This window comes from Rattus rattus, chromosome 2 (assembly GCF_011064425.1).
Source record: "Rattus rattus isolate New Zealand chromosome 2, Rrattus_CSIRO_v1, whole genome shotgun sequence".
In the NCBI taxonomy this organism is placed as follows: domain Eukaryota; kingdom Metazoa; phylum Chordata; class Mammalia; order Rodentia; family Muridae; genus Rattus; species Rattus rattus.
In genome coordinates, this window is record NC_046155.1 from 28,595,925 (window position 1) to 28,619,963 (window position 24,039).

The 24,039-nt window shown below is 43.3% G+C and overlaps 1 protein-coding gene across 1 annotated transcript in view; it reads right to left on the minus strand.

Annotated features, from left to right (window-relative positions):
• Nucleotides 1-24,039, minus strand: part of Glis3 (GLIS family zinc finger 3) — a 415,784-nt gene that overhangs the window by 271,206 nt on the left and 120,539 nt on the right. Inside the window, exon 3 of the mRNA XM_032891769.1 lies at nucleotides 3,545-3,752. Within this exon, the coding sequence (XP_032747660.1) occupies nucleotides 3,545-3,752 (208 nt within the window). The remainder of the gene's footprint in view (nucleotides 1-3,544; nucleotides 3,753-24,039) is intronic.

Genomic DNA, 24,039 nt, shown 5'->3' on the forward strand with positions numbered 1-24,039 from the left:
TAAATAAGCAAATATTAACTCCTAATCACTAGATATGAAATAAAAGATTCTGCAGGTTAATCCAATGAAATATTATTTGCAATACTAAAACAAGAGGCAGAGTGAAAGCTATCAAGGGAGGAAAATCACGCAACAGTCCTACCAATCCCCGCAGGTAGTGATGCCTGTGAACTGCAACAATGATCGGCATTCAAGATTGCCCTGATGGTACGTTAGTGGCACTTACATCTTGGTAGTAACAAGCAGCTATCTAATTGGACTGAAGTCCTATTCAACAAGAGGGAAATGATATCCAATACTGTAAACGTAGCCAAGAATGCAAGCCTAGTGAGGTCATAGATCTTAGAGGAGAGTCAACTGAAGCCACTTTTCCCAAACCAGTGTAACTCCTAACTAACTACATTCTAAACACTTCCCCTAACACCCACAGGTAGGTGCTATGTTACTCCTCAAAGAGGCTTCATCTCATAGCAGGTAGAGACCATTAGAGAATACCACTAGTCAAAACACAGAGAACACCTACTGTGGAGTGTCCAAATGCTGCTGATGCTTCCATAAAACAACCACTATGCCTTCAAGGAAGAAGGGGTGGAAGGCTTTAATAGCAGAAAACCAGGAAGATCCTGTCTTCTAGATATGGCAGAGAAGCCACACTCACGAAATCTCAACAATGTAACTGCTTAAGCAAGACGTGAATAATGACAGCACCAGTAGACAAGCCAACATGGATGGAGGAAATGTCACAGGGCCACCGCCTAGATGAAGAGCTATAGACAATATAGAATGTTATGAGAGGGAGAATTAGTCTTTCCCAAGGATGAAACCCCTGCATGGATATTGAATGCCACATGGTCAGAATATTCATAAAAGCAACACTAAAGGTTACTAAGCAGACTGCACTTAACATTTATTTGCTTATATATATATTCAACAATAATATTGATATGTGCACCCAACCAATGAACAGCAGCTGGTGACCACTCTGATTGTATTAGGGAAAAGCTGGAGGGAGCTGAGGAGGAGGGCGACCCTGTAGGAGGACCAACAGTTTCAATTAACCTGGACCCCTGAGATCTCTCAGACACTGGATCACCAACCAGGCAGCAAACACCAGCTGAGATGAGGCCTCCAACACATGTACAGCAGAGGACTCCTGGGTCTGGGTTAAGTCAGAGAAAATGCACCTAACCCTCAAGAGACTGGGGGCCCCAGAAGTTTAGAGGCCTGGTGGGGTGGGTGGGGTGCGGACATCCTTGTGGAGACAGGAAGGGGAGGGGGTGCGGGTGGGAGGGGCATGTGGATGTGGAACTCTGGGGTGGGGGTGGAGACCAGGAAGGGAATAAAATCAGGAGTGTAGAAATAAATAAGTAAATTTAAAAAAAGAAAAGAAATAACAAGCCATGAATTTGAAAGAGACAGGTTGGAGGGAGAATAGGGAAGAGAGAAGTGATGCAATATTCACTTTTAAACCTCACAAAAAAAGAAAGAACTAAATACCTAGTAGTAAAAAAACTGGTAAAATTTTATTTTATTTCTGTACTTTCTTTGTAAAATGGCATTGGGGGTGGGAAGAAACCATGATATGAAGCTGAAGAAGACGTCTATAAAAAGGACTAAAGCTATATTATTAGGGAAAAGTTAAAATAAAAAGAACTGTGCATCATAAAGTCAATGTGATGGCCAGGAAAGCCACTGCCTGTATGGCATGTGCTCCCATGTCCTTGAGGGGTGTTTATCAGGTTGCCACTCATGATAACCTCAGCGTGATAGGACTCAGGATGGCCGTGTTTACTGCCTGATGCTTTTCTACAGTGTCCCTATAGTTTTTCTACCGTGCATAGCAATTACACAGCCCTGGGGGGAATCAGCTTTAAACTTTGGAAGGCAAGCACTTCTCAGACTGAACGGTTCATGGCCTCTCTGGCCCCAGCTACCTGCAGAAGACAGTGATGCAGGAAATGCTCAGCTGGTGAGCTCACCACCTTCTGCAGTGCTAGATTGTTGCACTGTTGGTCCTAAGCTTCCCTTCACCTGATAGAGCACACAACAAATGTAACAATCACATAAATATGCAGCATTTCCCAACTGCTCCAAGTGGGTTCCGCCCTTCACTTCACCCAGTCGTTTCTTGACTCCTGTTCTTTGCCCATCCTGGGGGGAAAAATATTTCCCAGGGAAGGGCTCACAGAACAGTCAAACCGCATGTCAGTGCATCGTCAAGATGTTGTCTTTTAATGACAGAATATTATGTTAAGGAATCAGATGTGCCAGGAAACAGCAAGATAATGACCCCTCTGGCCGCACCATGAAAGGGACTGAGTAAGGCACCTGGCCCGAGCGGCCTGAAGCGTCAGTTTCTCCACTAATTATGACTGCCTTCCAGGCATGGGCTGGACTTGCCACAGACAGGAAGCTGAAGGTTTCCAGTGACACCCACCCATGCACACAGGTAATTTTACATGCAGCACTCGGCAAGGCTGAGGAGCCCCTTGAGGCGCAATCATCAATGGGAAAGTGACAGTCACTAAAGTCTCAGGCAGAAAACAAGCCTCTACCCCATAAAAAAAAAAAAAATACGGCATAAATAAATGATCTGGGAGCCATGATTTCAGAGTCTCGGCTCTGGAGGCTGGAAGGAGGCCCAGCTATTGGAGCAGAAAAGGGAGGAGAAAATGAAAAAAAAATGGGGTCTGGAGACCTCAAGGCACCTCAGCCTGAAAAGAAGGGTGCGAGGAGTCAATTCCTCTGCAAGATCCATCACCTCAGAACTGGTACTCAGGGGCGAAAATCCTGCATCACATTTTCCCAAGGAACTCCCAAGAGATCAAACAATAAACTTCAAAGAGGACCTTAAACGCTATACTGTAGTTCACAGTCATTCACTCCCCCACCACACACACCAACCCTGAAAAAGATAAAATCCTGCCTGGAGAGGAGGGGTTTATTGAACTCTGCCGGATGAAAACGACACAGGGTATCACTGCGCTGCTACCTAATCAAATATTTAACTAAAGGCTTGTGTAAGCATGGAAATATGTCTACCTAAACACATTAGAATTCATGATTTCTATCATTATCCCCTCTACTATTTCCCTAAACTGTTTCTTTATGCGCACAGTAGGTACGTAATGCATGTCTGAGCTGATGGGTGGACAGGTGGGTTGACAGACTGACAGCTTGTAAGCCAGCCCCGAGACTGCGATGTGCACCCTGAAAACCTGGAAGATGAGGGAACACAGACCATCCCAGCTGGTCACGACATGATGCTTTGCAAGTTAGTGACAAATTTACCAACTAGGCTTAGGTCCCTGAGCCCCCTCCCCAGAAGCATCACATGACTAGGTAGCAACGATCGAACCATTCCTCCCGACGAACAGGTCAGGAATAACAAACACTCGCTCTTTAGATACATTTTCCTACCAAGCTAAAACTGGAAAAGGCGCTTCAGCATGAGTGAGTGGGTGTTTCAGGAAGACAGGGGACAACACTCGTGGGGTATGATTTTTACCATAAGGAAAGGGGGGAAAAAAACGTAAGTTGAGACCTGGTGTCTGAAGGAGGTCTATTCAGGTTGACTGCGTTCACTGCCCTCGGTAAGCTAGGACTGATCTGCTTGCATGCTGTGGAGACCTGGCTTGCAGGAGGTGAAATGGGTCCCAGCCGCTGAACCATCATGGGACTGCTGGTGACCACTAGATTGTTGCAGCTGCCTTTTCCAATGGGCTTGCACTGAGGCCCAAAGCCAAGAGCCCCTAAAAACAAATGAATCAGGTTAGCTTTTATGTCCCTTACATCAGCAATCAGTACATACATACATTTATATCAGGGCTCATGTTTACAGACAGTCCTTGGACCTTCTCCTTTTTAAACATTTACTGTTTGACACGGGGTTTCATGGAGCCTAGGCTGACCTCCAACTTCTTATGGAGCCAAAGCTGGCCTTAAGCCCGTTCTCCCTGCGTCCATCTCCCAAGTGCTGGTGGTTCCACATAGCTCTTTAATATTGATTACACCAAAAAGCAAATGATTCCAATGCAAAAGCTGTAACGTCACAGCGAAAAGCTCTCCATGATCACCACTGACACCAAATGGAGTGAAGTTTCACTGTGCAGAACCGAGAATCATTTGTTGAAAATAACACTGAAAGTCAGACTTCATAATAGCCTTCACTGAAGGACAAAGGTGACCAGTAGTTGGGAATTACCTTTATCTAATCAGGTTTTCCCTAGAGTAGCTAATATTTTGAATTTAATGATTTGACAACAAATAAAGTCAATACTTCCACAGGGTAGGCATTTAACTGGTCGATCTCACTGCAAAACTATACATCTCAAAATCCTCTTTAAATGGGAATTACAGTCAGGCTACATCCCTTCTCCCTCAAGGTTTCCTCTTTATCCCAGCACACTGCCTTTGCATACAGATCTTTAAAAAAATATATATATATATATTCAAGGTGGGTAATCTCTAAAATGCTCACTTGGAAAGGTAATTGAGTTTAACATGTTTTTATTTTCATTACTTATAATATTCCAATGTTGAAAATTGGTACATACTTCTAAGAGAAAGAGAAGAGGCATATTTAATGACACACGAGTCTGTGTCATTAAAGTTAAAAGCAGAGAAGAACTGGCTGGTGCTGCCGTGACTCATTTATTGAAAACAGTACTAAGAGCTTAGTCATTCTAGACATTCCTTTCTCATGAATGTATTTTTTTCTAACATGTCTGTCAATTACCTGTTCAAGTATCGGTGGCTTATGCTGTTACCAAGTCTAACAAAAAACTGAAGATCTCACTAGATTATCTGACTTCATAATGGCTCTACTTGGGAACCAAAGTAAACAGAATTTGTCACTGTAACTTTCTTAAGCTCTAGAAAGCAAAATTTCCCACTTTGTTTTTTTTTCCCCCAACAGCCAAGGGTTCTGTTATTTGACATCAATTTTGGTTACATTTTCTTCTAAGAGTTCGAGAGACAAAGCAGACCTCGGAGCTATGAGAGAATCATCATAAATGAAGCCATGCCTCAACTATGCTGATGGGGTCACAGCCTACCAGGTGGCAGGAGCCCTGCTTCACTCCAACCCCGTGGAGTAAAATCCAACTGCACATGGCTTGCCTAGGGCCACACAGGGAATTAACATCTTCTAAGACTCAGACTTCTCGCTGTGTTCCCACAGTACCCCCATGGTTTGGTTTGGGATTTTAGGTGAGCTCCTGGATGTTTTCCAAGATCACTGGCTCCTACAGAAATTTCTCAAGTGTGTTTTCATATGTACAAGTTTGCTTCTCTCTTCCTCGTGTAGCACATTTCTATTCTACTCCATTGTGTCTTCCAGGACCAGTTGGAGATACTCCATCTTGATGATCCATTGGGCATTGGGCATCAAGGCTTCGTCTTCACACCAAGAGTGGCAAGTATGACGTTTAGGTAAAGATCACAAACCAAGTATCTCTGAAAATTCTTAACCATGTACCACTGCACAGACTCACTTCTTCCCTTGGAAAGGGCAACGTAGTGGTGCATTGCCTAACCCAGGATGCACCGAACTCAGTTAGTCCTCAGCTTCCTTACATAGCTGTTCCCATTAAAAGCAAGATCGGATGCCAAGAACTCAGTCCAATAAAATGCCATAAACTCATAGAATAAATTGTCACTTTACTATTAACATTTAAATTCCTCTAAAACAGACACTAGTCACTCTCTCAGTATACATCAACTAAAATTTAGTAACAAAACATATTAATACCTACTTTGTCAAATCTAAAATCCTGTGTGTGTGTGTGTGTTACAAACATAAACAACAAGATAAATTTGTGTATTGTGTCATTACTTCAGAGATATGGTGAAAATATGTATACCTTAGAATTAGCAACTGAGATATTTTTGCTTTAACGCTTGCCCACAATCCTATCTGTGTAGTGAGCACCTCTGCGGTTTCAAGGTTCCAACCCAAAGATCCTTGCCAACCTTCCACCCCCATTACATTCCCACTGTGCTTTCATTTTTGTTCTTTTATTCCTATTAGAAATGAAGTCATTGTTTAATATATCTCTACTTCCTAGAGCCCAACTGTTATAAAGCTGTGAAGGCACGAAAATTAAAAGTGGTTACAATGAAAATGAAATATTATCCAACTATTTTCATAGACACCTTCTTGTCTTTCATGAAACACAGAACCGTTTCTTAAAACTCCAAACTGAGTCAATTTTCTGATGCTCCTCCAGTGTAGCTGACCAAACCGAATGGAAGATGAAGATGGTGAGAAGAACAATTATACATATGTTCTTCTGGTCCAGTAGGTTGTGCTGACCAAGTCTTCCCCTGGAACTCCCCGCCCAGACTCTTACATCCACTCTGTTCTGTAGTTCTGTAATAAAGACATGCCAATCTTCCTTTGCCCAGTTGCCTTGGTGTGCATTATCCCTTTCCTCTACTCCAAACTCATGGACCAACTTAAACATCCTCTAGTCACAGGAAAGCGACAGCCTGTGGTGCTGAACAGTGAATTTCTCGGAAGCTGGCAATATGTGTGCATAGCTCTGAGAATGTTCTAGAAAACGACACCAACTATCTCACAAATGGAAGCAAGCAGTAGGTGCACCAAGAGTTGCTATTAACAAAGCACTCAAGTCTGGATCTTTTTGAGAATACCAAATTTAACAGTGAGGGGAGAGCTACTCCAGAACAGGAGTGTGAACTCTGTGGGGGGGCCTGCCTGGGATGAAGGCTCTTTGTGTGCCCCAGGAAAATTACTGGATATGTGTAGTCAGTATTCCTATCTGACCATTTACCAAACCGAAAACCATTACTGCGGGCCCATAAGGTGGCTTTGCATCTAGAATGTCCGTACAAAGGACTCAGCAGCATAGCAGGCACTATGGATGCCAGCAGCCATTGTCACAGATGGCGCCGGGTCATGCTTGCCCTTGCTTTTCGGTCCCACTTTATTAAAGACGAAAACTTCTTCATAGCTCCTTGCACAAAGCAAGAGAGTAAACGATGTTTAATTCTCTGCCTATTTCCAATGTTCTTTCTGTTTTGAGACTAGAGCCAATTTTTTTTTTAAAACCAGGTGTCATCACAGATAGAAGTTTGCAACTGGCCAAGTTTGAATGTTCCCTGGCTTGCTGTTCAGTAAAAACAAACCATACAGCTTTACTGACTCCCAGATGTGCCAACTACTTGGGCACTGGCATTCTTTTTGAAATATCGCTTATTTTTAGAGACAACATGGTGTGTGTTTAAAAATGTGTTTACGGCTCAAATAAAGATCTGAGAAGACGGCACTCTGAGTATCACATAGGTTCCAGCCAAGATCAATGCGTGCCAGTGGAAAGCCCCAAACATTCTGCGTCCTTGCGTTTCTGAACTGGGTGGTCATTTGGGAAGAGCATGGTTTTGTGGGTGCCTTCCTTAGTTGAGAGTCTTCATCTCTGAAAGCCAAGGTTAATGAGGTCATCCTTAGGGACCACTGATAAGCTGCATCTTTCCTAACTGCTGATGCCCATGCACTGGTTCTCTTAAAACTCGCACTGATACAGAGGATAACACAAATGTGTTACAGATGAGAGAGCAGATCTAACTTGATCAAAGCTTTCCTGTTCTTAATCGATAATCAACTGGCACTTACAGACCGCTAACCACGAGCTAGGCATTGATGCAGACGGTGGTGAAGAGATGAGCAAAGTTCCTCACTGACGCCACTGCCCAGCTGTTTTTATTAAAAGGTAATTCCTGCCTCTAGGATCGTGTAATAGCTTTTATCGGGTTAAGAAATAAATAACTATGAAAGATCAGCTTCTAAATGGTTCATCCCAACACACAGACGGGGTATTTTGAAGGCAAAAAAAAAAATATTAATATCGGGTACGTTCATATCCTGCCCCCTTCCCTTACTGGCTATGTGGTACTAGTCAGAGTGCTTAGGATGTCTCTACCCTAGGAACTTCTTCTCAAATAGAAACAGTCATGTTACCTAAAGCGTGGGATTGCCCTAAAGACAATTGATTATTACCACACTTACAGTAACACACAAATAATACACGCCACACCTAAGCGTCTGGGTTCTCTATAACATCTTACTCTGAAATATTAAAGACCTAAATATAAGATCATAGATACACGAAAACAATCCCCAATTTTCTCATTTCTTCCTCTTTCAATTTGCTATGAAAAGAGTTTGTTCATACCAATTTTGGGACATTAAGAATGAGTCTTAGATCTCATATTTTTAAACCCTAAATGTATAGTCATAAAAACTCAAGACAAGGGTACAATACTAGTGGAGAAAATGCTATGCTCACATCTTACCAATAATCCACGCAGAGCTTTCTAACCCAGGATCATGTCATAGAAAGAAAGGTGTTGAGCCACACTCCAGGGGATTCCCCAGAGCAGTTTAGTAAACCGTTGGGTAGTAAATCACCCAGCACTGAAGGTTGATAGAAAAGTTGACAGGAGAAAGGAAGAAAAGAAAGGAGAGACAGAGCGAGCACACATTTGCATCCTAGCCCCTCCACCCACTAGCTTTATAATCTCCCCACATTACTTAAGCATTCTGTGTCTTGGTTTCCTGATTCTAAAATGAGTTTGATGCCAGCAGAACTGTACAGCTGTTAAGAGGGCTGAAAGAGCTAATACGTGTGATATATTTAGTGTGTGGCACTTACTAAATGCTTGGAGAAAGTTAACTGAATTAGGAGAGGGGAGAGAGCTCAGTGGTAAAGGGCCTGATGCGCCAACGAGGGACCCTGAGTTCCATCAGGAGAACCCATGTGGAAATGCCAGGCCCCATTGTACTTCCAGAATTGAGCATGTGAGGGCAAGCAGATCCCCAGGGCTGACTGGGCAGTCATGTTAACATACTTAGAACCTTCCAGACCAGACACAGAACCTTTCTCAAAAGAAGAACATTGATGGAGTAAGACACCAAACAACACCTCAAGCTGTCTTCTGGTCTCCACACTCTCTCATGTCCATACAACATAAACACATCCACAGATTAGCTAAGTGTTATTTAAGAAGCCCCTTCCTTTTAGGATCCCACCCCTAGCCTAGAAGCTATCTGCACTTGGTGCCCACCTGAAAAGGGAATATTGAGTTTTCTCCAATGGACTCTCACAGGGTAAAGAAACCACACTTCGGGGCGGGCCCCATGCCCAGTAGTAGTTGGATGACACAAAACAGCTTCAATATGATTTTTTTTTTACCATTTTTGGTTTCTGGGTTTTGTGGAGGTTTACTCTGGGGAGGGGGCTTGTGTGTGTTTGTATTGTGTTTTAGAGAGAGAGGGGCTGTGAAGCGCGAGTGAGGGGTGGAGAGGAAATGGGGACAGAGAAAAGCATGACGAGGATGCTGTATAAAAATGTTCTTCAATAAAAAATAAGAAAGAAAAATAGAGGACAGGAGGGAGGGGGAGAGGACAGACGGACAGACGTATCATCTTATATGATTTCTAGGTTTTTTTTTCACTTGAGCACTCAGAAACTAATGCTCACATACCACACTGCATGGGAGACACATACAGAAGACAGACAGACAGTCTCTCTCTCTCTCTCTCTCTCTCTCTCTCTCTGTCTCTCTCTCTCTCTCTCACTCACACACACACACACACACACACACACACACACACACACACACACACAAACACACGCAGTGGCCAGTCCCTCCCAGAATGTCCTCCAGTTTTACACCACTCTTTACTCACCTCTCCCATCCCTCCTCTATGCCACTGCCTAGGAAAGGATCTGACTATCTCAGACTAGGGTGCTAATGACAAGTGAACTACCTCAAGGGCATTTTACAACAAAACAGTACTATAGAAACATCAAAGGAACGTTTAAGAATACCCCAGATGATTAAAAAACAAAACAAAACAAAAACATTTTTTTCAAAAGTCAGGAAGAAAAAAATCAGAAGTTGTTATCTTCAAAGTTTATTTATTTGTTTATTCATTCATTTGTTGTATGTGCATGTATCCATGCAGAAATCAGACGACAATTTGCGAGAGTTAGTTTTCTCCTTCCTTCTGGGGACTCTAACTCAGGCATGACATCAAGAGACAGAAACCAGCTGCTGAATCATCTCACTGGCCCCAGAAATAGTATTTTCCTAAACTTCTCAATAGACCTTTCACTGTACAAACAAATTTTTTACAAGTCTAGTCCTTCCTTTGTTCCTGGTGATCACAAAATTGAGGCAGAGCTCAGAGCCAATGTAGGTCATTCAAAAGTAAACGTTTTACAACTTTGAAGCTCAAAACTTTACCAGTTTCTACCAAGCACTTAAATACCCCTGCATGGCATGGTTTCCTTAAACCAATCCAGAAAAAAACCCTAATATAAAGAACAACTCCTTTTTAAAACTTTCTGGGTTTTGTTTTTAAGTAACAGATGCTTTGTCTGCATGTTCGTGAGTCCCCCCAATGCTTGCAGTGCCCACAGAGGCCAGAAGGGGGCTCGAATCCCCTGAAACTGAATCAGGGTTAGTTGTTAGCCACCATGTACATGCGTGCTCAGAATCAGAACCCAGGTCCTCTAGACGAGCAGCCAGTGCTCTTAACCACTGAACTATCTCACCAGCCCCTAAATCAAAGACCACTTTCAAAAGCAAGCAAATCTCAGATGCCTTGTGTCAAGGTTTGAATATGTGTGGCCCAGGGATTGGCACTATTTGGAGGTGTGGCCTTGTTGGAATAGGTGACTCACTGAGCACATGGGCTTTAAGACCCTCACCCTTGCTGCCTGGAAGTCAATATTCTGTATCAGCCTTCAGATGAAGATGCAGAACTCTCAGCTCCTCCTGCACCATGCCTGTCTGGGTGCTGCCATGTTCCTGCCTTGATGATAATGGACTAAACTTGTAAGCCAGCCCCAATTAAATGTTGTCCTTGTAAGAGTTGCCTTGGTCATGGTGTCTGTTCACCACGGTAAAACCCTAACTAAGACACTATGGAAAATGTTTGGCATTCACGTGGGAGGGGTGCTGTCCTCTCCTGCCCTCCTAGGGATGAAACACTTAGCAGGTCAGTGTCGTCGTCTGGGTTCTTCTACAAGGTAGTTCCAAGCACTGCTGACAGCCACCATACAGAGCTCCTGCCCAGTCAAGGGTTAGTGCTGTGGCCGTCACCCCTGTGCCACAGAACAATCTTTAATAAAAACTCAACATAATGGCAGAAGTGATTATTTATGTACCCCAAAATGTGCCAGCACCTCTTGCTAATTCCTCATTTTCTAAGAAAGGAGCTGCCCAGTCTTCCTCTAAGGTAGAACCAAGACTAAGTAGGAAAGACTGGCTCAAGAAACTGTTCTTGCTTTCCTCTAGGTGCACAAGATAGAGGTGTCCACAGAAGACAAGGCTGACCAGGTAGCCATAAGGTCATCCCAAACAGAGTTGGCAACAAGACAGCCTGATTTTGGGGCCCAGACATGAAGAGCACTGGGATATTACTCAAAACTCTGCCCTCACAGCCTATTCTCCATCAATACGAAAGGATATTGTGACAAGGAAGAAATATTCTATATACTGTGACAACGCTCCACAGGTTGCAAATAATGTTTAGGATTTTAACATATGCATTCTTAGGCCTTGGATTTATTAACTTAGCATATATCAAAGCACCACCCACATTTTACTAGGGACATCGTGTTGGGAATTACGTTTATTTACATTTCAAGTTTAAAACAATAAGCATTACAGCGAATCATGTAGAAGCACATAAAAGCCATGGTCTTTCATGTCTGCCCAGTTGCAGCAGTCCTCTTTTAAGACATACAACTTGAACGGCCAAATGTATATCCTTCCACATGTCAAATTCTACAAACATGAATATGCATGTTCTAATTCCAAAAGCAATATGATTTATCATACATTGCCCCCATCTGTTCTTAAGAGAAACCATGAGAGTATAGCTATTTTAATAAAGTCTCAAAGCAAATGCTGAAAGAAATCCACCTTTATCCCACAAATTCCTGTCTTATACTGAAACATGGGTACATAAGGGAGTACATAGCTTGGGGCAAGGCACTGTATCGTGTCGGCTCCTTTCTTTTCTCTCAAATGGGGTAAGCATGAGGTATCTGAGAGAATTCTGGAAAGTACATGTATTCCACCTGGGATGGACAAACAGGCTTCTTTCTCTGCGGGGACCCAAGAAAAACCAGAGTGGCCAGAGGATAAAGGTCAGCAGCCCCACTGTGCATTCACTCACCGCCCTTCGAAGAACTGGAAACAAGGAACGCCTGCATAGCAGACATCCTAGGCTTCTTGTGGAATATTTCAACAAAGCTGCAATGCCTCCTTGCTGAAATACAGCACTGGCCGTGAAGTGACTGTGTATGAGTGTACACAGTATGTCACTAGGAGATACAGAGAGGTCAGATGAATGGCCAGAAATGCCCAAGAATGGGACTCAGAATGAAACCATTAGCAAGTGCTCAGAACTGCACACAACCTAAGGGAGATAAGACACGCTGGGCACCGCAGCCTGTCATTGTGGAGCTGACGATCTGCAGACATCAAACAGACTCACCTAGGAGCCATCAGATAAGGTTAATGCACTGTGCAGGACTGAATATGAAGCTAAATTATAGACAGGAGTTCAAAGAAAAAGTTACTATATTATAGATAATTCCCTGAAGGAGATTAACCTAGAGATATTAACCTGGAGATATTTCTCAAAGTTCTTCAGGAACTCCGAAGGTGCATCCCTTAAAAGTGGTAAGTGGGGAAAGGCTTCTAGAGATGCCCATGGTCAAATAACTTCAAAATACCTCAATAAAGCAAAGGTTACATCCTTTTTAATACAAGGGTTCTCGTAGCTCTTACAAAGTGAATAATGAATCTCTCAGAGAAAGTATGGCATGGAAAATACATTTGTTGGGGGAAGACTGAATTTTTAGGGGCTCCTCCTCCTTGGGGAGCCACTCAAGAATAACATACTAATCCTATGGAAAATAAGCTACAACAATAAAGGAAGAAAAGGCACATGGATGCAAAGGCAGTAATAGGGTGTGATCATGGGAGTCAGTAAAGGGGAGCAGGGTGCCTGAAGTCGGTGTCTCCAGCACAAAGCAAGGGAAGAAGCAGAGCTCAGGGGATCAATCAGCTCAGTTAGTCCAAAAGACCTCGGCCACTGTTGAGACCTAGGATGTTCTCCAATAGCCGGAAACTATTGGGAGCTTATAGAAACCTTAAGAAATGGGGTTAACAGCAGCCTATAGCGTGGAGGGTGTGCTCTTGAAGGGCATTGTGGGCCCTGGTCTTCTCTTTCCCTCTTTTCCCTTCCAAAGGGTTTTGCTCCTATGTTAAGACCACATGTGTTAAGGTCACATATACCTTATCACACGCCCAAGAGCAATGGAGCCATTGTGTACCAATGGTTGCAAACCACAAGCCGAAAAAAACCCACTCTCTTTGTGAGTTACCGTACTTATTTTGTTAGAGGAACAGAGAACAGGCACAGTCTGATGTTAAAGCTGGATGTTTCACATCATCGCAATTCCATGCCAGACTAGCATCATGAGGGTCACTTCAATAAACTGTGCTCTGAGCCCACTAAGCAGATAATGCTGGCACACTTGGCTGTCTGCCATGGGTGTGCCATGCTGTAAGTTATGGTACATGCCACTGGAGGTTCACCCCAGAGTAAACTCTTTCCCCAAGAGACGAGTAAGACTAAAAGCAATGGGAGAAAGAGGAAGTTGAGAGCCAATAAGGGCCAGTGTGGATAAAGAAAACTCACAAAAAAATGGTTAGAGAAACTGGTTTAGAGTAAATTCAGGGGTTTTAAATTAAAGTATAACAACTTAGAAAACCAAATAGAAGGTGGGGTACATCTATAAAATCTATTCTGCGGCTCCTTCTCAAAGTGATGAAATAAATAGGTCAAGTCCTAACCCCAGGAAGGATCCAGGAATCTACAACCCCCCACTAGTTTGCCCTTGGGGGCTCAGCTTGATTCACCCAGGGTTTACTTCCCAGGGGTATACTTTTTACACCAACATGCTTCCAGCTTTAGTCAGCATTGCAGGAATGTTGCCCACAAAGAACGGAATCATCAGCCCTACTCGTTTTATTTTATGCCCATGTTAAATGGAGTCACGTTTATACCTGATAAACTGAAAACTGTCCCATGCTCGTCTGAACTCCTAAGAACCTCACTTTGTGGGCATCAGCCCTCACCTTGCTTCCCACAGCGCTGAGCTCTTCTGGTAAGATGTTACAAAGACGACATAGCTCCCAGACACCTCATAAAGATGGACGGTAGATTCAACGTTGTTCCTGGGGTTTATATTCTAAAGTCCCATCTCTCAGCCATTATACATCAATTATCAACCAATTAGTACAAAAAGCTGCTGCTGACCCTCCTGTTATCCCTTGTGATGATTTGCCAAGTTAACTGAAAGCTTCCCTATCCCGCAGAGACTGTTAGTATATAGCAAGAGTGTTAAATAAAGTTCACCCACAATTAGCCTCGAAATCCAAAGAGGAAATGTAAGCACATTTTACTGCTTCTCCCTTGACAAAGTTTCCAACAATCCCACGGGAAGAGAGCAGATGTATTTGTTAAATAAATGAATTGTTACTCTCAAAACCTGAGATGTGAGCCCGGGCTCCATGGTGATTTACTGCTGCTGGGTCAGTTATCAGTTTGCTGTGACCCTTTTCTGCTGTTCTAGATACTTCAAGGGAGCTTTCCTTCCACTGACGAGTCAGGCTGTTCCTGCCTACATTCTAAATGGGATTACACCAAGGCCTGTCTGCTGGATCGGACCATGGAAATGGATGACGCTGGATGACACAAGAAAGAAATGAAGGGAAAGAGGGAGGAAGCATACTTTAGGTGGAGATAACCGACTTAGTCTCCCAAAGACCATGAGCAAGTCACATTGACCTACTGTGGACTTGGCATTTGCCGTGAAATGGAATATTGGGCCATTGCTCTTCTGAAAAATCTTCTAGCCGATTGGAGGGAGTTTAAACTAACAGAGAAGAACAACATCCAATCTTGAATTATGTTGCCTTTGATGCCGAGTACCGAAGGAACACAAACGAGAAACAAATCTGTCAAAGTTTGGAGGGAAAGGCAAGCCTCTCTGAGCTAGAAGCATAGGGGACAGTGTATGACCGATGAGATGCCTGACTGAGGAGAGAGCAGCAAGCTGGGAAGGCACAGAGGAAGAGGCACAGAAGCAATGTAAGTGATGGAGACCGGGCCAGAGAGGACTCAAACACTGCGTGACTCTGGCCATGAGCAAGTTCCTTAAATACTTTGTGCCTTTGTTACTCATCTGGAAAACAGTGTGGTAACCAATTCCAACTTCATACAGGGTTTAAGGAATTGAATAAAATATATAAAGTATTTCCATGCCTGCCCAGCACAGTGAGCACCCCATAAACCTTAGGAACCCCCAGTCTTACTAAAGAACCATGCATCTCCAAGTTCAGGCCCAACCAGAGCTACAGCAGGTTGACAAGCATGGGCTGACAGGTGACTATGAAGAGGACCGTTCAACTACTTTCAGAAAACACGGAGACAGAGCGGAGGCTGAAGGCAAAACCAAGCTAGGAAGACACTGTCATGATCTCAGGATTGTGTCTAGGAATAGCCAATCAGAGCTGACAGGACGAAGCCAATATTCTTATTATGAGGGAGCAGGAGGGCAGAGGAGAATGTGGAAGGGACAGAGCAAGCATGAATGGACCAGATCTTTCTTTCATATATCCAGGTCATACATTGTCTAAGTGAGCCAATACAAACCAAGGCTTAAAATGGAAAAAAATTACAATGTCACCTGCTAGTGACATGCTTCGCCAGATGAACCAATGGGTAGAACCCATCAATCAGGAAGCTGTGGCTCATTGAGTATTTGCTACATAAAAGATAATGATTTGTAGAGAACTAATAAGGCAGATGTAGTCCAAAGCTACAAATACAGTTAGGAAATATCTTCTTGAATGGGTGTGAGTCGTGATACTCAAGAACAATGAGGTCCCTGGGTGGTAGACACAACTGATGCTATGTCCAGCGTCTCCATTACAACATCAGGAAATATCGGTTTGCCCCTCTGCCCATGCTCGCTATGGCTCTAAATATGTTACCAGGCAAAGTTTCTACTTTTCTGTCTTCTTTTGAAAGACAGTGCCCCACTGTGATCCACACAGTAGGCTAGCAAATCCCAAGGAGGGAGACAACACTATCAAGGAGTAAATCGAACTGTTGTTTTGTAACCCTTTCCTCCAAAATTGAAACATTTCATCCTGCTTATGGGGCTCCTTAAGTAGGAAAGTCAACAACTCAGAATAGCTTCAGGAAATCCCTGAAACTGACCAGATTCACAAGGCCTCTCTCCAGCTGGGTAAAGAAGAAAAGGTGAGAGTTCCTCTCAAATAACCCAAGTGGCAAAGACCTACTAAGCCACCTAGAAGGAGTTTAGACCAACCTAGGCACCTGGAAAGGACACTTTCTCCAACCCATTGAGCTGTCTGCAGGCTATGCAATGTTCACCTATGCTGGGGCAGGCTCTGGTGATGCCTTTGAGTAATGATTTGAGAGTAATGACTTTGGGAATGGTCTTTGAGTCATTTCTGCTCCTATAAATGACCTGTCACCCATATTCCTGTAAGCCAATAAGGCTCACTGACTCACAAAGTTGAACTTTGGTGGTATCCACACTTTAGTCTGTTAAGGGTTCCCTCCCCATGTGGGGTGCGTAGATACATGTTACATCTCACCAGACAATGTTCTGTCATGCAATCCCTTCTCACCCAAATCAAGGTGGCCTGGGTCATTTAGGGTTTTTATACATAACGTCCTTGAAAGCCCACAGAGTTGGGAGAGGATATTAAAACTTCAATGCAGATAGGATAATGAAGCTGGGGTCCTTTGGTGTTTCAGAGCTTTGTAGCCCTTATACATGGCAACTGTGAAAGCTGCTGGTGCCTTCGTCTCTGATACAGGAAGACGAACCCACCAGTAATGTCAAGAATGCCTGAACTGAAAGGAGCATTGTGACCATCAAGGGACACGGCTATCGTTTCCTCGTTTTCTCATACATAATCCCTGCCTACCCAGGATACAGCTCTAGTTTTCCTTGGCTACCTCAAGAAACCTTGCCTGCTGATCTCATTCCTACTTTAGGGACATGGAACTTTGAAGAGAATGAGTGGAATTCCCTTTTCTCACACTAACCCTCCTACAGTGATAATACAATCACAACTGCTAAGTTCAAGATGGCAGTTTGCTTCTACAACAGCTAATCTTCTTGACTCTAAGATCCACGAAATCTCATCCCACATCATCCAGTGAAGAGCATGATGGCTTGGAATCTGCTCTGGAGAAGCTTGTCTCCACTCGCAAACAGTCCCCACGAACACTGGATTATTTTAGGTAGCATGTTTTGTTATGTTTTGTTTTGTTTTCTCTCTATCTCCCTGCCTCCCTTCCATTCCCTCCATCTCTCTCTCCCTCTGCCTTCCTCCCTCTCTCAAGATTAAGAGAAAGCAGTCTAACCTACACAACATAAGTCACTGGAATATTTTAGGTGTCTAATACCTGGTTGGGAGACCAGGTCCCCACCAGTCTTGCATCTTAGATACAGCTCCTTAGCATCTAAGTGTACTTAAGGAATTACCAATAGTAATTCCTCAAAGGCAACGACACCTATTCTATCTGTACGGTTGGTTCTTGTACCTTTTACTTGGTCTCCTGGTCGAACGGTTCCAAAGCATCAATCCACAAGTGCTTACAAACTTTATGTTCATTTTGTCAAAATTAAGTCACTTACACTTTTAGGAAACAGAAAGGAGCCTACTTCACTCCTAGCAGTCCCTCAAGGGGTTCCTTTATCTCCTCAGACACCCTTTGACTCCTCCCACCTGCCCACCAGTCTAAGGCTCTAAAGTCCTCTCAGTAGCTCAAGTCCATGGCCAGAGCTACCCTTGTTTCAGGTACCTGTATCAAGAACTGAAAGTGGGCGCCACTTGAGTTTGTCTACTCTTATAGTTCTGAATGAAGCCTAAATCCACTGGGATACTCAAGTGCTCAGAAAGTATGAACCATCCCCCAAAATGAGATAATTCCCCCAAGAAAGAGAGAGAAGGAAGGTAGAGGGAGATGAGAACCAGCCAAAGCCTAGGAACAGCAGTTCAATGGTCCCTAAGAAGAGAGGCGGCTCCCAAAGGAAGGCAGTAGGGATGGGGGAGTGGTTGCCTGCCAAGCTGCAAAGGCCAGTCCGTGGATTCTGGAGCTCCAAGGCTCCTGCAAAACACCCTGTGTGCAAGAGAACACAAGGGCTGGTCCATCCACCTGTCAGGAGAACTCTGACAAAGGAACCAAGATGCTATGAGTTTTCTGCTCTGTTCAAGGATCCTGGGATATCAGCTGAGCTTCAAAAAAATAACAAGATACCCCAGCAACAATGACTGAGACTAAATACTAAATATCCCATCAATCTTAGACATGGGAGCAGGTATGATGCTTTTATTTAAAAGAACCACCTCCCATTTTGTGTGTGTGTGTGTGTGTGTGTGTGTGTGTAAATGATTAAAATGATGACACAATAAACTACAAATTCATTTAAAATAAGAACAGTATAAAGTCTGAAACAACCTCCTTTTGGTTAAAAAACACATCGCTGGGGTTGGGGATTTAGCTCAGTGGTAGAGCGCTTGCCTAGCAAGCGCAAGGCCCTGAGTTTGGTCCCCAGCTCCGAAAAAAAGAAAAGAAAAAAAAAAAAAACACATCGCTGTATGAAATGATATAATACTAACCAAACTACAAAAACATAAAAACAAGAGTCAAACGGCACAAACCTCAACTCACAAGCAATCTGGCTGGAGCCTAAACGCTAAGCCACTTCCTTTTTCTTTTATTTAATGCTGTCTGTGAACTTAGAAGAGAAATGAAGGAACCGAAGCATGTGCCCAACTCAAGGTGAGTTAGCATTGGTAACTGTGACTGTATTACCCTGTGCACGCCTGCTGAGTCAGCCATGTTGCCTGCAAAAACTTCCAACCAATAATGGCCTGGGGTCGGAGGGAAGAGCACTGTGTCATCACAAACTCCTTCTAACCAAACACAAAAGCGGAGGCTGGAGAGATGGCTCCGCCGGGAAAGCACTTGTCTTTCGAGCACCGAGAAATGAGTTGATCCTCAGCTGTCTCAGAAAAGCTGCACAGCAGTGCATGCTGGCCCGGGGAGCAGGGGTACCTGGGTTTGCTGTCAAGTTAGTCTAGTCAAATCTGTGCATTCCAGGTTCAATGAAAGACTCAAAACATAAGGCAGACAGCAATTAAGGATGGATACTGACCTCTGACCTTCACAGGCACATGTGCACACACAATCACACACACACACACACACACACACACACACACACACACACCATAAAAGCTCACCAGCTAGAGAGATGACTCAGCAGTTAAAAGCTAATTAATCTCCCAGCAGACCCTATTTCAATTCCCGGCACCCACATGACAGCTCACAATTGTGTATAACTGTGTAACTCCAGTCCAGGGTATCCAGCGCTGTCCCCTGGCCTCCATGGGCACTGCAGGCAAGTACTACACATCATTCATGTGGGGACACATATGCACATGCACGCACGCACATGGTACACATAAGATAATTTTAGTTCTAGGGGGGAAAAACAATACTAAAGCAATGTTGTGGCTATAGCTGAGTTAATACATTTTGATGCCATTAGTTTAAAATGGGTGTTAGTTACTTATCTGGATTGAATGCTCAAACTGGAAACCACCATGAATAAGAGTAGGATGCTAAGTGGCCTTCTTATGTCATTAATAATGTATGACTTCTTAGAAAAGGATAAATAACACAGTTGAAGACATTTTAAGACCTTATGTCCTTCGGAGGAAATAACAAGGAAATAAGACGCTTCCCATCTCTCTGAGGATCATGCACATAGAGTTCTGAATTTGATACATGGAGTACCTCTTTGTCTTCCTGCTACAGGTGAGACCTTCGATAAGGAGGAAGTTTCCTTCTCTTCTTAAATGTTCCGGAATAAGACGAAATTAACTACAGGAAAAAACTCACTATGATTTTTGTGTGTGTTACAAGAAAGGATGGAGATAATTGAAAGAAATTCACACTTTGCAATAAATTACTACCTTATGATCTCCGAGTTAGAATAGCTCCCACTGGTGGACAGCAAGATGGGAGGCTATTGCCAGAATATTTCAACATGCAGCATTTAACTATTCAACTATTCCTCAGCCATTAGACGTTAACCTCGGCAGGACCTTGCCAACAGTAAATTCTCAGGCTGGAGTTTCTTTGCTTCCCAACTATGTCACCTAAGTGTATGAATTTTACCATTTACAGATATGAATGGTTCAGAAAAAAATCTAAGAAATCAAATTATATTTTAAGGCTAAAGGGCTAATGAGGAAATATGTTGCTTTGGACAAATTTCACAAGGATCTGCCCTCACTTCTTCACTGGTATGACAGCTCCCAGACTTGCTTTTTGAAGTACTCTTGTAAAATATCAGTGACAAAAATAATAAAAGGAAAGCCTTTCTTTCTGATATCTACCCTCAATAGAGTATAACTGACAAAATTAAGGTACAGAATGCAATCTGCTGGGCATGGTAGCGTGTGCAGCAATCCAGTGCCTGAGAAAAGGAAGGGCAAGAACACCACTAGTTTGAGGCTAGCCTCTACATAGCTAGTTCCTGGGCAGCCTGAGCTACACAGTGAAATCCTATCTTCAAAGCACACACAAACACCAAGTTGAGCATTAGAATATGTAAGTCTTATGGTACATAAATTTAAAGTGCAACCTGTAGAAGTCAAATACAGAGGGTGTGTGTGTCTGTGTGTGTCTGTGTCTGTGTCCAGTAAAATAATTATCACCAAGTAGTTTACATATTCCTCATACCACATGGTTACCTATGTCTGTGTGCTAAAAATTTAATCTACTCTCGTGATAAATGTCAAGTGTACACTGTATCACCAAACTACCCATAGCGAATGTTGCATCTAAATTCACTCACCTTGCAATAAATGAAACTTTCTAGTATTTTGTATTTCCTTGTCCCACCCCTTCCCCAACTTCCAACCCCCATCCCTTCGTCTCTAAGTCCCACGACTATACATTCCACACATCAGAAGGTCCCCTGGTAATTGTCTTTCAGTGGGAACTTGTCATGGCCCTCCCTCTGCTATCAAGCACACCGAACGATCTATTGGTGAAACTGTCAAAAATATCTAAGAGGTTTTGCTCTGTGTTCAGAAGTCTAGTATCTTGTAATGAGAAAGCAAAAGGAATGGCCAACCATTTTCCCTTTCCATTTAAACAGAGAGATCACTTTTGTTTCATAAAATTTTCTGGTCACCATCTTATTTTAAAAAAAAATGTGTCGGAAGAGTTAAGGGAGTGTGGGAAGGACAACCAGGATAGTTCCTATAGAGCCTCAGAAGTAAAGGGAAGGGGAAGACTGGGAAATCTGCCCTGAGTGGTGTTCTGTCACCTGACACCAGCAGCGGGAGGAATGCTAGCAACACCTCCATCCAGAGGAGAGAAGAATAGAGTTTGAAAGAAGTAGGAAAAGAAGACTTATAATTCGGCTTGACGGACTTGTTCTTTGACACGTAGCCTTGAAAAGAACAATTTTTTACCTCAGAAACTTGGCAAATGTGAACTGATTTTTCTGATAAGTTGAAACATGCATGCTCCCGGACACATGAAGAGAGAGAGGGAGGCAGAGAGAGGCCAGGTATCCACAACAGGGGGGCTGTCAGGTTTCTCGTCTCTGTGTCATTTCTGTTTAGCTGGTCAGATGAAAACTCAAAACCATATAATTAGGTGGTTGTTTATACATGATTAAGCATGAGCTCACTGCTCTCCGCATGCCAAAAAGTCAGAGAGTGGTTAAGGGCAAGAAGGAACTATTAATAAAAGGAAATAAAGCTGTAATACATTTTTCACTTATGAATAAAAATAATTCAAAGGTCTCTAGGTTAAAAAAAAAAAGAACGGGAAATGATCAGCCATGGCTGGGAGCAAGAAACTAGATGATTTTAAAGTGACTAGAATCTGAGAATTTGAGAGACATAGAAGCCTAAGCCACTGATAAGCAAAGCTTTCCCCCCAGCTTTTAATCTCACTTCTCGTAAATATAAATCACAATGAGAACATAAAAAAACTTACCTGTATTACATTTCTTTAGGATTATGGGAAACACTCGAGCAAGAACACTGTGTTCATTTACAAGCATTTATTTGTTCTTTATAACTGTTTCTACCAGGAATCCTCTCTGGAGAAAACAAGAGCTGGCGGTAAGTGTGGAAAAGGCACGGGTTTTATTTTATTTTATTTTTCCCATTTCCACAGTGGCAGAGGTTTCTGTCCCCAGATCAAGTGAGCCCATCAAAAGCAAAGTTTATCTGAGTAAAACCTCCACACAGCTGAGGCAGATTTTCCCAGGCCTCCTTGAGAGTCTGTGATCAGAAATAGGCCATCAACTACCTGTTGACCACACCTCCAGATACAGAGAAGGGCAGTGGCCAAGCCTTTCAGATGACAGAAAGGCCTCATCCATCCGAGCCAGCTTGCTACTCTCCCTTAGAGCCACTGCTGATGCTTTCCCAAACGGGAAAACTCACCAACCAGGGAAGGCGATCTGAGGAGGCTATGCTGGCAAATGGCAACATAATCTCAGAGGTGATTTAATTCTTCTGCCTGCCAGTGCTGTGATTAAGTATTTGTGCACACTGCTAGGGCAGATCACAGAGACGACGGACAGCCATGAAACAATCTAAAGTGAAAAAGAAATAAAACCCAGGGGAGCGCCTGTATCTCGGCTCTTTATGAATTGGGCTTAAGTCAACCTAGTAGCATCCAGAAAGCCAAATGCCTAAGCAATGGCTTTCACAACCTGATTCCCAGAACCAAGCTCTCAAGTCACATCAGTTTCCAGCCTGCCAGACACCTCCAAATTCTCTCTCTCTCTCTCTCTCTCTCTCTCTCTCTCTCTCTCCCTCCCACCTTTCCCTCCTCCCACCCCTCTCTCTCTCCCTTTTATCTCCCTCTCTCCAGAGCATTAGCCAGTCCCGCTCTGATTCTAGAGTGATCTTGGATGACCTACTGTACTCATTAGAATTTGAACACAACTCATCTGAACCTATGAGACCCCCTATGAAACACAGAACCGTTCAATGGGAGCCACTCTGAGACAGAGATGATCAGAGCACCCTTGTGCAAGTAAACAAATGTGTTCTCAACTAATGTACCTCAACAATGCTACCTCCCAAGCCCACATATTACCAGGGTCTTGCATGACGTGGCTACTTTTTTCTTCAAGCTGTTGCCTAGATTGTTGCCATACTTTGTCTAATTCAGCTCCTAGCTGTTACTTAGTCTTAGACGCCACCCAAAGCCCGTGGGGTTCATTAGGCCAGCAATTCAAGCATTTCTGTCTTTAGCATTGAAAGGGGGAAGAAAAAAATCTTACTAAATGAATAAATATGGATTACTTGAAAGAGTTTAATATCTACTCTAGAGTTCCAGATAAGAAGGGTGATAATTCATTCCTAAACAATGTGCGGCATGTAACCCAGAACCGTTTTCATCAATAATTAATATTAATAATTAACAAGTATAAACAACAAAAAGACCTTTTGGAAAGGTTTCGGCTGGGTCCTTTCCTCATTCCAGTGGCTGCCCATTGCCACTCTCTCGCCTCTATGTGGGGTTAATAACTAAACCTCCCTCATCTCTGACATGCAACACTACCCAGCAGCAATCCTCCCAAGAATGTCTTCAGAGATGGAGAAGAATGAAGGCTTCTCAAGTCACCTGGGCCTGCCAGATGGATTTCTGCTTTCGCAGCTGTGGACACAGTGCCTGACAGTGACTTCTCTTTCTCTCCGGCGCTCGAAAGAGCTCGCCTCAAACACTTCTTTATCAGATGGATTCCCTCCGTCCTTAAAGTGCTTCATTAAAAGACTAAACAGTTCTCTAGATAAACAGCAAAGGGAAAGATAATTCAATAACTCCTCGCAACA